The 14971-nt window shown below is 41.1% G+C and overlaps 2 protein-coding genes across 3 annotated transcripts; both read right to left on the reverse strand.

Moving 5' to 3' along the window:
• Positions 1-44: 44 nt before the first annotated feature.
• On the reverse strand, positions 45-1770 carry hoxa11a (homeobox A11a). Of its 2 annotated transcripts, XM_076075281.1 has the most exons (3): positions 1103-1770; positions 996-1002; positions 45-269 (listed from the first exon to the last, which is right to left on the reverse strand). In XM_076075281.1, exons 1-3 carry the CDS (start codon positions 1768-1770, stop codon positions 45-47), a joined length of 900 nt encoding a protein of 299 aa, XP_075931396.1. The 2 variants fall into 2 exon arrangements, with proteins under 2 accessions (XP_075931396.1, XP_075931397.1); XM_076075282.1 differs by lacking the exon at positions 996-1002 and having other exon boundaries at positions 45-277; positions 1107-1770.
• Positions 1771-11967: 10197 nt separating this feature from the next.
• Positions 11968-13525, reverse strand: LOC142931378 (homeobox protein Hox-A13a-like). The gene is given in 2 exon segments (XM_076075274.1): positions 11968-12215; positions 12742-13525. Coding segments are annotated over 2 exon segments (1032 nt in total).
• Positions 13526-14971: the final 1446 nt, after the last annotated feature.

A 14971-nucleotide genomic window follows, 5' to 3' on the forward strand; every position in this document is an offset into this window, starting at 1 on the left:
CACAGCGGAGGACTATGGAAGCTGTGACGGGGCTTCGTTGACCCCTAAAGCAGAGGATTGGACGTATAATAGTGTAATCTATCTCTGTTCAGTTTCTTCTCCTTCATGCGACGGTTCTGAAACCAAATCTTCACTTGTCGGTCGGTGAGGTTGAGCATCCGAGATAGTTGCAGGCGTTTCTCCTTGTTAATGTACACACTGAAAAAAAATTCCCTCTCAAGTTCTCTGATCTGATATTTTGAATAAGGGCACCTTTTCTTACGGGTCCTCTGTCCATCTGGAAGAAAGAAAAGCAAAGTGTACTGGTCACAGAAAATATAAACATTTCAAATTAGCCCTGACTATGTTAGAAAAAAGATTTGTACGCCCTGGATGTCCAGATTACGCATGAGCGTATTTCCTCTACATAAAGCATTCAAAACATATTTTCTATTTCAACATTTCAAGTGTCACATATAAAGACGTTAAATGACACTGGAAATATTACCAAACCATTCGTGCTGGTTCGCTATAGACAATACTTTGGCTTTGACCTTTTCCTGCTAATGAAAACAATGAGCACGCTTTTAAACATTAGCAACTAAGAGCAACAGGGAAATGAGACCACGTTGCATTAGACAGTTTTTATAGTAGCAGTAGTAGTAGTAGTGGTATAGTCGTTTTATAGAACACAAAGGGGGAAATCTACAAATGGGAACACAAGAGTCCATGATGACTTTAACACAAGAGCTCACGTCCGCTAACCCTTAACCAGAGGCACGAACCTCATTACATGGAAGTGCTGTTTTAATGCTAAGAAACCGTGAAACAAGCAAGTTTATAACACGTGGAATTAACGCAAGTCTGTATAAGAATTCACATGGATAACTGGGTGTTTTTGGAAAACGTCAGGTACAGAAAAACCACCGACCTCATGTCTTTCACGGCCAATTTCAATTCCAAACACGTGATCCTGCAGTTTATAACAAAGTTTTGTTGGGGGTGGGGGGGTCTACAGGCCCTCTATAAACCTTATATGCTTATAAAACAGCATATAAAAATTTTAACAGCAGCTCGCAAGATTGCAAACTTTCTCTCATAACCAATACGCTGACTTTAATACGTACTGCTGCTGCTGGATTTCTCCTCATTGTTGCCGGAAGATAACTGCGGGCTGCTCGCCTCATCCCGCTGCTCCTTCGCCTCGGTGTCTCTGCACGACGGGTCGTCCTCTGGCGAAGAGCTGGGCTGCTTGGTCGTCGTTTTTTCCCCCGAATAGCCATGCGTGGAGGAGCTCTCCGACGCGTTCGCGTACGCCGATTCGTAAAACTGGTCGAAGACTTGTGGCAGCACGCCATTTCTGCCTACGTTACCGTAGAAATTGGTGGCAGCGGAGCCGGCGCTCGTATGGTGGTGGTGGTGGTGGTGGTACGCAGCGGCGGCAGCTGCGGGGCTGTTTTTACCGAACATGTCTCCTACGACGGCAGTTTGAGCCGAAAGACAGTCCCGGTGCACCATGTCCTCCGTGGTGGGGTAGCCGTGGGGCAAGTTCCCCCGGTGCGGCCATTTACCAGACGCTTCAATGGCTGCATAGTCCCTAAACGTAACCTCTCTGACGGGTTGGACCTGCGGCAGGTTAGAGGAGTAAGAGTATGGCATGGGTCGGGTGGACGAGGTCTGGGATAAAAACGAGGGAAGACCGGAGAAATCAGCCCCCGCCGACACGTAATACGTGCAGCTGGGCAAATACATGTTCGATCCGACGGGGACCCTTTCGTCAAAATCCATCATCGTAGTTCACCCTCTACTATAACTCTATGTTGGGGGTTGATTCCTCTATAACCGCCCTGAACATGGCTCTGAAGCGCCGTGCCTCTTGCCTCTTTGAAGCAGGTTCGCTAAGCAGAAATTTGGAGACGTAGGCTGACGTGGAGAGCCATCTCCATCCACTCTACGGAGGAGGAGGTCACGTGACCACACGGTAGAAATTGACAGATTTTCAGGCTGTGTATATGTGTGTGCGTGCCTGCCTGTGTGTGCTTGCGCGCGTGTGTGTGTGTGTGTGGGTGGGAGGGGGGGGGGGGGGGGGGGCGAGTGTGTGTAGTGTAAGAGACATGACTGCTATGTCCTAAAGCTTGGCATTGTTGCTTTATCGCCATGTCGCCTTAAAGTGGAATTCCTTAACATGCAACGAAGTCAGAGGAAGACAACTTGAATGCTGCTTTTAAGAGAAGGTGGATTTCAATCGAAGCTTTGCCCGAATATCATTATCAATTTCCCAGATGTTCTGTGCTTTTCCACACTACGTGCCCTAGAAAAATATTTGTGCGTAATTTAAGCTTTTCTAGTTTTCCTTGTTTTTTTAAATTATGTACACAATGCAAGAAAAATGAAATGATTATGCAAGATAACAATTTCAAACCCGACCAGACAATAACATGATTGAACCAGCATTACTGTGCATTGACAACATTGACCTGAATTGGAGGAAGGAGACAACCAGCTTATCTGTAAAGTCTGCTTTTAGACCTCTTAGTCATCATCACTTGGTGGTTTTACAACATAGCATTTGGCCCAGTGGGCATTTAGTTATCAGGGTCATGTTCAAAGTAGCGGCTAATGTTTCAATAGGATACAGCCTTGTGTTAGTACAGTAGCCTATAACAAAGACCAAACTAAAATGTTGACTAAATAAATACAGGACAGGATCTTAATATTTAGAGTGAAAGAACAAACCTGACATTTTGTGGTCTGAGAAACCTTACACCAAGAAACCTTTTTTTTTTATTGTAATGTTTATAGTAATAAACACATTTTATTATTATAATATTTAGTATTTGTGTGAGTATCAACAGTAAAAAACGACACACCTCGTAGAAAAGACGAGGCTCACTGAGGAAAATGCTCACGAATTGACAATAAAGCAGTCTGCTTCAAAAGTCAAATGTAACAACCTATTTAGAATAGTACACATATTCTATTGCTGAATTATTCTTGTCTTATTTCGCTGCTTTGTCTCATATTTAATGAATCCAACAACGGCTAAAAAAAGTCGCAACATACAAGCCCCCTCGACTTTTACACACGGAAGTTTCTTAACGTTTTGGTGCCAATATTTATTCAAATGTGCGTTGTCCAGTTAGAAGACAAATTCTAGAAATTTTGAAAATGCTTAGGTTTTGATGCATACTTATGTCCATCAGATCACTATTTTTTCTATTTATTGCCATGACGCATCTATACATTTGCGTAAATACCAACACACGCACATAATAAAATGAGTAAACATTTCTTGACGGATTATTTTGCAGGATTTCTAAATACCTGCAGCCGTATAATTTCAAAGTTACAGCTCGAAATGTGCATGCAACATTTACTTTAAAATCCAGATTGTGAATAACGTTTGTTATTGCCACACATGAATTGGAAATGATTTTGTATTAAAGGTCTCCTTTCCCCTGAAGCTATACAAATTAAGAAAACAATTGTCCATTGTGTTTTTTAAATGAATGGATTTCTTCCATTTGCTTTGGTAAACATGCCACAGTGCACATTCCCTGGCTGTCTGCACTGAGGCCACCCTGCAGCTTGATTTGGAGAGGCTGCAACTTGACTCTAATGTGCTGTGAATGGGAGACGTGAACTCGGATTAAGACCGCCGCGGCTGGCCTGGCCCCACAGCCCGATGTGTATATTCAGATCCAAGAGGTTCCTGGTGGCACATGTGAAACACAACCTTAAAATATCACACACTCTAGGACTGTGCAAGCACCAACTAACGCAATGTGAGTTTATAAAAACAGGGGAAAAAAACATGCAGTCTGTGTTGCACTGTCCTGCTTGCAAGCAATTTTATTTGATCAATTGCAAGGGCACAAACAACTCGAGTGTCTTTGCGACCATACGCTCCGCCTCTCAGTGAATCCAGACAAATTCTATGACTTGTGTTGAAGCTTTTAAGCTGCAATTGAGCACAGGATGCACAGGAAAACCAAAGCCATGGCTCTGGACAGACCTGCGTTTTTATAGCTATAGGCTAGTATGCTGCTGCGTTGTTTTCCCTCCCCGGCCAGACAGACACCACAAAACAGGCCAAGCGTGATAGGAAGTAGCCACCAACGCGGACTCAAAGTCAGCAGCTGAGGATTTTGAACGAAATAGAAACATATCATGTCTATAAACAACTAAGGTAAGATTTCCACCGACAATAAATACACTTGTTCTAACCATTTGACTAAACAAATGTAAACAATTAGTTCAAGAATAACGACAAGCGTAAAAAGGCAAATTGTATGTGAAATGTGTTTTGTATTTGTGTTGATCCTCTGACCATCCTGCTTGTGTGTTTTTTTTTTGGTCACCAAAACCGCAGTCTGGTGCTGCGTAAACGCTCTCAAAGCCAAAGCTTTGTCTGTACGGTCGACTTCAAGTTCGGGAGAGGGTCCTTTACAGAGAGCAAAGGGCCCACTGTGCCCCGGATGGAGTTCCTTTAATTGCTTCTAAGTTTACGAAGGCTTTGGGTTACAAGAGTACTCGATAATGTGAACTTCTAACTCTGAGCTGAGGAAAAGTCTAACGAATCATGAGAGATGTACCGTATTGTATAGGTTCGGTTAGCTTAATTTAGCTAACCACTCATTTGAACTCTTGCTATTTGGGAGAATTGCTCTCATCAAAACTCCTTATGTTCATAATAAGTTGATATTGACAATATTAAGTTAATATCAGATTTGGACATTCAAGAGAAACATTAATATACAGAGTTTTGGTAATACATGACCACGAATGACTATGGAAGAGATTTGACATGAGATAATCAGTATTTACTCAGGGACACTGTTTTTATGGCCTTTAAGTCAAGAGGAGAGCTTTACTCCGTCTCCTGCCGTTTTCGTACCTTGGACCACATACCCAGATACAAATAGACACACTTGTCATTTGGATTAAATCAAACAAGATTTAACAATTATATATCAATTCACAGATATTAACACAACATATTTAACTTCAAATTAAGTGTAACTTCCATTCTGGAGTGATATAAGCGCAGTTGTGTCGGAGCGAGTGACACGGACAGACAAAGCCGTGTGCCATAAAACCTTGTTAGACAACAAGTAAACAATCAAGTGTGGGGAGGATCTGAAAGTACAGTTTAACGCCACGTCAGGTAGGCCCATAGGCTGTAAAGCAGGCTAAATAGGCGCATTCAGTGTCCTGTAAAGAAACCTCCTGTAGTTTAAGTCTTGAAGTGAAATAAAAAGCCCAGAGCTTTAGTTCAGGTTGTTTTTGTTTTCATTTTATGGTGGAAAAATGGGCCACCACACCTGCGCCTCAAAGCATCTATTGACTATATTCTTCACCTCGAAAGGAGAACACGGTCTGTAGCAGAGTGTGCTGAGCAGGAGTCCGAAAAGATACACAGGCATAGTGACTAAAACAATACGGGTACCAACTGTCACCTTTTGATGCACAGACTATTATACATTCAACAATCACAAAACACAACTTAAACATGGCGGTTTGTGATGTGTAGACTGAGCAGTGGGCGTACAACCAAAACTATGAGCTAATTGAGAAATGTAGAACATTTACTTTACGCGTTTACTTTTGGTTTTCCACAATATGAGATTGATTAAAAAGCGTTTTCGAATTTGAACGGTTGGCTACATTGATACGACTCTGATGGCTTTATAATCCCCCCCCCCTCCCACACACACACACACACCACCCCCCTGTACTCCAGACTGACACATCAAACAATCACAGCACTTAGTTGCGTACAAATGAACGAGGAGGGGAAAATATATATATATATTTGTAAATTTGAACCTGATTCGGCGAACAACTGTTGATTTATCCACAGGTGACTGAAATGTGAGCCGACAGCGATGGCGACGACAGAAGGTCCTGGCGGACCACACAGGCATGCAGGGAAACTGACCAACTCCACGGTCAACGGGAGCACCTCTGACTCACCAGTGGAGACTCACAATGCTGGATTCGCCTGTAGAGGGTATCCTGGGAAACGAGGCGTCAGCAGGAGTGGGCCTGCATGGACAAAAGGACATAAACTGCACTTCAGTGGGGGACACATTTTACAAAGGAAAAAAAGATAGAGAGGAAAAGAAAGACAGAATCAAATGTAAGTGTATTGATAGGGCTTCATCTCATTTTGAAAAGGGAAGCCACAATGTAGAAACTAGGCTATTGCGTCAGAAAATCCTCGTCTTAATTGCGCATTAATTGATGGCTGAACGAACAAGATATTCAGAGCACAATTGGAAAGTGAATTCCCAGTTCCGTTTCTTGAATTATGTGCGCATGCTCAAAAAGTACATTCTAATCATTTGCATAAGAAATCTTTTTTTTAAAGAGTCTGAATTGAGCTGGTGAATAGTATAACTTTATTATTTGAAAGGTGTCTTTTTCCCTTGGTTGATTTTAAGATCTATATTTCATACTATACGAGTCTATATACTCTCGATGTTTGATTGGCTTTCAGCATCTTTTAAATAATATAACATCTTAGTAAATATTTAACAGTTGCAGTTGCTGACGTGGCATTTGGAATATGTTTAAATCAAACCAATGTGACGTCTGTAGTCTTTTTTGATAGGAAACTCAGATGACATTGCTTTTTCCTCATTTTCCGATACAGCTTTTTTCATTATGTGAAAATGTCGTTTAACAGTCAAATACACGTGCATCATTTACTCTGAGTCACCTAGAGCCTTATAAATATATCTCGACTCATGGTAAACATTGTTGTTCAACTGAACGACGAACTTCAACGAAAACGTCGCCGCTGAATTACATTTCTCGCTCTTGTCTTTTATTTATACCTTATGAACAGCAGCATGTTATTTGATAATCCCTTTTGTCTCGCATCATTGTTTCCAACCAAGCTCAAATAACGAGGAACAAATCTCATGACTGGCTATTGTAGTTTCATTCACATATCTGAACTGATCCAGGACCGGATTCATATTAAATGTAAAAACATTGTAGTTTAACCAAATTACCCATTTTACTCGGAAAAAGCCCCAAACAGCCCTTAAATCCAATTATTGTGGATTAAACCCGTAGGTATTGCGAGATAATACACCAATATGAAGCATCTGCAGCGTTTTAAAAACATTTTCAAAGACAGATTTCCACAGTCTCCCGTATCGCTTTTTGTAAACATGGATTCAAATATCCAATAACAACACGCGTTTAGCTGCACAAACTTGCCTTATTATATCTTCTGCACTTTTATATGTAATCGTTGAGTATTATCACTGCGGAATATGTATTTTGTCTTGAGGGAATTGCCAGGGAATGGCAAACAGACCTTCTATTCGTCACTGTAATCCATGACTCATAGTGTATCTTTCCTTTAAAGGCATGCCAATACACCCTTCATAAATCAACACGGTAAATTAGTTGGCATTCATATTTCAAACCACATGAGACCAGGAAAACCCCGTCTGAGGAAGTAAAAGGCGCCGACTGAGGCTTTCACATAATCTCGGTCAAGTGCTCCGATTTGACCGCTGCCACGGCCTTTGATGAATGCATGTCTGCTCAGGTCCTTGTGGTGTATTACGAGATTATCTTCCAAACTCGTTATTTCAAGCTTGACCAGAGCTATATTGTTGAGTGACTCAAGGTTGCAGGCCTAGCCACCATTACGCATAGAGACAGCGAAGGTCAATGTAAAGAGCAATGCCCAGTGTTGGCCCTGTCTGTGTTCAACCACCCACAGGCAGGCCAGAGACATACTAATCGGATATGTAATCTATTTGACCAATTCACTGATCCGAAAACCTCAAAAGATACTAGTATATTCGATAATATTGAGTTTCTGACCTAACGATGAGCCTTTACGGACTATCTGAGAAGAGTATATTCAGTTATTTGATGAATAGAAAGCGTGACATGGTTATTTCTTTAAAAGAGAACATTTTCACTGTTAGTGTCAGACGGAATCGAATAATAAAAATGGATCATGCTTGATCATTTGTTTAGTTTGAAGGTGCCTTTAAAGGACAAATATTTCCTTTGACGGCTACACTTTGCTTTGCTTAAAACAAATAATGCATGGAAGTCCATGTATATCTTTTTAAAGTGAATAGTAGGCTAAATTGAACCCTTTTTGAAAACTGAAATTAACTGTAATTCACTATTTTTGCCTTAGTGTGGCGGCAGAACTCAATTTTTGCACAGTCCCAAAGTGCTGTGAGTCAAAGACGTGAGGAGGAGGAGTGATGGGCGGAGCATTGTGCTGTGAGCTTTGGACTATCACGCTATGTGTTAGAGTGGAGGCGGGACCTGTAGCATTGTTTTGGTCCTCACGAACCAATAAAATGTGGCTGTGCTCGTTTGCAGCCAATGAGCTGCCTAGCTGATCACGTGACTGCACTCAACTTCCGCTCTACAGCCTCAGCTCTTCCGCTCGTTAGTGTTTTCTGGACTACAAGACGCACCGAGCAGTCAGACATCACACGTTTATCCCATCTCTGAGTTTATTGTGTAACACGTGCGCGCCCCGCCGTGCCTACGTCAGAGGACGTGGGACCAGGGCGACGCTGCATAACGTGCTCGCGGGCATATGCTTCTGTCTCACATTTCTGTGGTGTTTCTCTCAATCAGCCAGCTGGCCATGTCGATATAAACACCAGATATCTGACTGCTAACTATAGGAAACAATCCAACCTTTAGTCGACTGTGTAAATAATCCCTAATCATGTTCGCTAACGTTACTGAACATTTGCCATTTTCACAAAACTGAAACAAGGAGGCTGAACTATTTATAGTAAATGAAACTCATTAACGAGCATGTTACAAATGTTGAAAAAACTCCCACTTAGATGAGATGTTATTTGTTAAAAAATCCAAATAAATTAATACAACAATATGTAGCCTACATATACAACTAACAGCCACAACATTTTGTTTTTAAATCACAACAACTACAACTAATTCAACTGACAATAATCGGCTTAATTATATTTAAAGCAGCCAAATAATTTAGCATCCAGGTTCTGGATAAGGATTTATAGAATTTTTTATTCAAAAAAAGATAATTCGTTTTCTAGGGTGTATATATATATATATGTATGTAGTCAGTAAAGGTATTCACGTTTAGGCTTATAGCGCATGCAAAGCAACAACTAACAAATATAATAAATTAAAATAACTATAAAACCATGTACGAGTATAACCCACAGGTCTATGTGCTTTCAATTATTGCAAAAAGTAAAAAAGGGATTGATAAGTCGTACGTACAGAGTAGGATATGTGATTTCAATTATTGAATGAAGACAAACTGTTCCATATAACAAAATTGGATTAAACAGTTAAATCGACAAGTAATTCAGGCAGCCTAACAGGTGTGAAGGCCAGCTAGAGGAGCTGGAGCTCTGAATAAGGAAGGATTTGGTTTGACAATAGACTGCCAGTAAGACTGAATCACATTCATTAAAGCAGTCAAAACAAACATTGTGAGTTGCGTTTTTGGTTGCGTGGTTAGCTGCGTAACAACTGCACTTAGTCATTTAAAAGGTAAATCTTTTAGAACAAGTATATATTCACACAAGCCCCAAATGTCAGTGAACAATGAACGATGCGCGTGACTGGGGACGCAGTTGCATACGTTTTTTTCAAGCACAGGTTGGGTTTTTTTCAACACCACGGAACTGCAAAAAGTTAAAATTAACTCAGTTTAAATTCTATTGAATTAAAAGTGCAATTCACCTCATGTTGACAGCACAGATATTTTTCTATAGGGCCCGTTTTTTAAGTGACGCATTGCCATGCAAAACATTTCCACGAATCATTCAGGTATTGCACCAAATTAATAGTCAACATTACATCAATACATTTTAAAACAAAAAATATTTTCATCACGGTGACCGAGAGTGTTTTACGACTAATTATTTTTGATTTCTTGTTCGCGATGAATCCAATAACAAGAGAAAGCTTACAGAAATTGTAATAAATGAAATGTAATTATTTATTGCATTCTGACATTTGTGAATAGGCCTTTGAATATTTACACACTCATATATATTAGGCCTACGCTTAAGGGAGGAACAACATAACGCAGTTGAGTGCGTATAAAGTAGGCTAGTATGTGCAGTCGTACAAAACAGATTGACGCGGTGGCCTGCGCCGTTTAAAAATAGTTGCCCAAATTTCATTAAATGGAGTCACAAATTAGGTTTTCAAGCTGACAAGTCATTTTCTTTGATCAGAATAAAGATACACATATAGCAACTTTGAACGTAAATGTAAACTAGCTGCATCTCAGTAAACTCAACCCAATAAGACAATGTAGGCCTAAATATTACAGGAATTTATTAAAAGGGTGACTTGAATTTGGGAAGTAACTTCGAACTGTATGGATATTACTTTCAACGTGTAACAAAAGCACTACCAAATATATTTGGAGAAATAAAATACACAACTTCACCTCACTATACCCTTCAATATTAAATGTCCGTGCAAACATTTACATATTGAAGTGATTATTTGTAATGTTAGTCACTACGAATGAGCAAGAGGAAATGTGTTTTGTGTTTAATAGGCCTATATGTTTATTATTAAAATAAAGTGTTTCCTGATATTTACACCTGTGTTGGTTTATTACGGTAACTGTCTCGATCACAGACCAAATCAATAGCTAATTAGTATAGAATTAAATGAAAATGATATAATTACAATTATTATCATTAACATTATTATTATTAAGTAAAGTCTGTATAGCACTATTTGACCATTGATAATTCCTTTGGTATGATCATAAAGCCGCCGCTAGATGGCAATGTCAGCCTATATTTCAATACAAACCAGCCTCAACTAACTAATTTCCTCTTTTCCCAGAGCCAGACAGAACTCTACTACACATTGCAAATATTGGACTTTCAAAATAGAAATTTGCCAAAAGTAGCCTTCTTCTGGATAAAGAAAGCTGCTACAAACCCAGAAAAGCAGCCACAAGACGCCATTTAAACCATAGTTGTCACATGCAGCAGAAGTATGGGCCTTAAAACCGTTTTTAAAAAGTGCAGCGATAATGGAGGAGCAAATTCGCCAAAAGGATTAAATAAAAGTGTAAACTGAGCTAGCAAGCTAGCATCGTGTCATGCCATGAAATTGGTACATGTTCAACATAACTAGATACAGTTCAACAAAGTCCATATTTTATTGGGACGGACTTTAACACCGACATACTGGACTCACACACAAATGACCTGGATAACAAGCCCGAATTTACTTTATATACAACCACATGAATACGCACACATTCTAAAAAGCTATGATTGACATGATCACATATCCCCAACGATTATCTAAGCGTTATAGTAAGAACTGCACCATGGATTGGATATGGATGTGAGCACGGGTTCATATGATAAGAGTAAACTTCATACAAGCGAAGCATGTGAGTTAGGTTTTAAAAAAGGAAGCCAGTAGAGATTAATATTTAACATTTCCAAGGTCCAAATCCCTAACACCATCACTTCCTGTGAATCTTTTGCATTTTTTTATCATCGTCGATAAAGTTGCAGATAAAGGCGTAGCACGGTGGCGCACACCTCTCTTAAGGGGTCCGTTTTCCTGCGTTGAGTGAGCATGTCGGGAAGAGAGGAAAAAAAAGAAGAAAAAAAAACTATTCACAAAAACTGCAGCTATACGTTTTGTCTTTTTCTCTCCACTTGACTCTTTAACACAAAAAGCCATTTAACAGCAAGTGTCAGGAGGGTCCAGTATTCATAGGCCTCAGAAATTTTGTTCCAGAAGCTCCGGGAAATCATTTGGTAACATACAAATAAATCATGTTCAGTCAGAAAGGAGTTTTGGTGTTCCAATCCATGAGTCCAAACGCGCGCATATACATGCGTGTGTGTGTGTGTGTGTGTGTGTGTGTGTGTGTGTGCGTGTGTGTGTGTCTAGTGTATATCCCACAGATAGCCTATTGTCCATAGTAAAAATATAAATAAACTAGCTGATGGGTTTCAATTTGTTGACAACTTTCTTCTCCTTTACACGTCTGTTCTGAAACCATATCGTGACCTGTCTCTCGGACAGGTTGCTCTGGGCAGATATCCTCCTCCTCTTGTCCTTCGTGATAAATTTATTGGCGCCGTACTCGCGCTCGAGTTCCTTCAGTTGCACCTTGGTGTATGGCACGCGCTTCTTTCTTCCACGTCGATAAGAGCCAGACTCTCCTCCGGTGTGGGACACCGCGTCTTTAAAAAAAAAAAAAGAAGAGAGAGAGAGAGAGACAAAATATGCTGTCATGAGCTGCTTCTCAACAAGTGGTTCAGTTTAACATTTAACTCTCAAAATAGAATTTTATCAAAAACCGGTCATTTGTTTATTACTGAGCCACACATTTCCACCAGCTATAGAATCAAATATTTCTGGATTTGCTATGGGGAGTGACGTGTTATAGTATAAAACAAGTTAAAATAAGGTTGACATACTATTTGATAATGACGGTTGATTAATCACAATAAAGATGATCAATACATTTAAGAAAATCTCTATGCGCTGAGATTATGTCTTCACTTTTGAGGAAACTAAACGATTTTTTCCCCATTCCATTACTTCAGTAATTTGGTTTGCAAGCTATTTGTTGTGCTGTTTGATCAGCAACTGACATTTCAAACACCACATTCTATACAATGTGCATCATGTTTACTGTGTGGTAACAAACCAACATGTCAAGCAGCAGCTCTGTCCAACGGCTGGACCTTGAGGGATGCAGCCTACCTTGTATAGAGGACTTCCACATGTGGCCGGGCTGGGGCTGCTCCTTGGCGCAGTAAACCTGGCCGTTCCAGCCGTTGGTGGCGAGAGTCCACGGTTGGTAGGTCTCCATAGGTATCAGGGACTCGTGTCTGGCTTCTGACTGACTGAGAGTTGGCACGACAGGAACGTCCAGGTAGCTGGGGACAGGTTGGTAGGGGCCTGTGGAGTAGGTCGGATAAAAAGCGAATTCCTTTGCCCGGGAGGTGAAGTCGTCACTCGAGGCAGACGTGTCCATGTATTTTTCTCCATACGCGGAGGGGGGCTGCGCTCCGCATGACTTAATGCTGCTGTGATGCGACATTCTGCACGGATAATAACCGCTACCGAAATACCCATATGGCAGGGACGCGCTGGAGGAATTCTGAGCTGCAGAGCAAGGACTGCATTGTTTCACTGACTCGCCAATACCGGAGGTGGGCACGTCGCTTGACGAATAAGCCGTGCTGGGTGCCAGGGACGCGGGGTGCGCCATCAGATTCCGACACTGGCTCGCAGCAAAGTTGCCACCAGCAAAACCCTCCATGTTCTTGACTTCATCGGAACCTCCGCCGTTGTCGTAGAGGAACATCACCGACGGGTCGACCCAGCGAGGACGGAGGAGCAGTGACGTTGTCATAGCACGGCATCCAACATTGAAGCTTCTGGCTCTTTTTTAAAAAGCACAGAGACTGAGAAAAGGAGATACTGGTTCCCAGAGAGTAATACCACTCTGACGCGCACAAGAGCGCAGAGGTTGAGCCGTCATTGGCTCAGATGTTATCACGTGACAAGGTTATGCAAAGAGGACGGTAAACATCACCCTGTACAGATAATTAAATGGAGAAAAATGCGGCGAAGTAGGGTGACCGTACCTATTTGATTTGGCTTTCGCCGTGTTTGATTCTGTTGAGATGGATGTTTCTTTATTCGTAAACAGTAAGACACACATAAGAGCCTAATATTATATTCAAATTAGGTTGTATTTCAGACTTTCAAATGCTTGATTTGGATAATAAATGGCTTAAAAATATATTTTTATGTCTGAAGCTCAGATAAGAGTCGATTATTGAAAAGTGGTCAACAATTTTTAAAAAACGGCTACTACACATATGACTAATATGCATAGCCTTATGGCCTTTACGCACGCACACTGGCCAGCCTTTGTCTGCTTCGCTACAGGAACAAGGTATCATCACACAGCCATTTACTGAAAGACATTCCCAGTAATACAAACAATATTCAATTATATTGTGTTCCAATGTTGCACACGATCTACAAGGAATTAAACATATTCTGCCGCCCACCGATGCATCGATACACTGTGTAGTATGTTATAATATCCGTCTGTATACTGGGCACAAACCAGTGCATTCAGTATGGGATGTGGAAATGCTAAGCACAAGTCGACATATTTTAAGCAATTTAATTCAACCATTCAAATGTTTCTCGAAACACAGTCAGTAGCCCCCCCCCCCCCCCCCCCCCACCTTTCAGTAAATCCATATACCTATTTCAGATTAAAACAAAGAAATGGATTCAACATCGTGGTTTGGGGTGAGTATTTAAGACATTAGACTTCCGACATGTTTACAATATGCAAAGAGATAAAACAGCACTAGACTCGGCAGTGTGTGCCTGTTTTGACATAGGAGGAAGACGCGGCTGGAGGCCAAGGTCAAGTTGAAAGTTGCTGTCTAGCCATCCAGCCTGTCGGGCTATTCAGGCTGTAAAGGAACTGTCTGAGCGCCTGAAAAGAGCGGAAGAGGGGTGAGAATTCCTGTCCCAATGAAAGCTATTGGAGGACATTAACTTTTACTATCATTTAGTTTTCTCCACCGCTTATTCTCATGAACTAGTCCGTACCCGCTTCACTTGGGTGGTGTCTACTTTTGTATTCCAGCTTTGGAAATATAAAAGGAATGTTGCCGTTTTTTATTTGAAGATCTTTTGGAGGTGTTTTTAGCAGATACGTGTGAAAATGATCTTGATCTCTGAAATGAGGGGACGGGATAAAGTGTGTGTGGTTGTGTGTGTGTGTGTGTGTGTGTCTGTGTGTGTGTGTGTGTGTGTGTGTGTGTGTCTGTGTGTGTGTGTGTGTGTGTGTGTGTGTGTGTGTGTGTGTGTGTGTGTGTGTGTGTGTGTGTGTGTGTGTGTGTGTCTGTGTGTGTGTCTGTGTGTGTGTGTGTCTGTGTGTGTCTGTGTGTCTGTGTCT

This window comes from Anarhichas minor, unplaced genomic scaffold, assembly GCF_050575085.1.
Source record: "Anarhichas minor isolate MPS153535 unplaced genomic scaffold, ASM5057508v1 ptg000051l, whole genome shotgun sequence".
NCBI classification, from domain to species: Eukaryota; Metazoa; Chordata; class Actinopteri; order Perciformes; family Anarhichadidae; genus Anarhichas; species Anarhichas minor.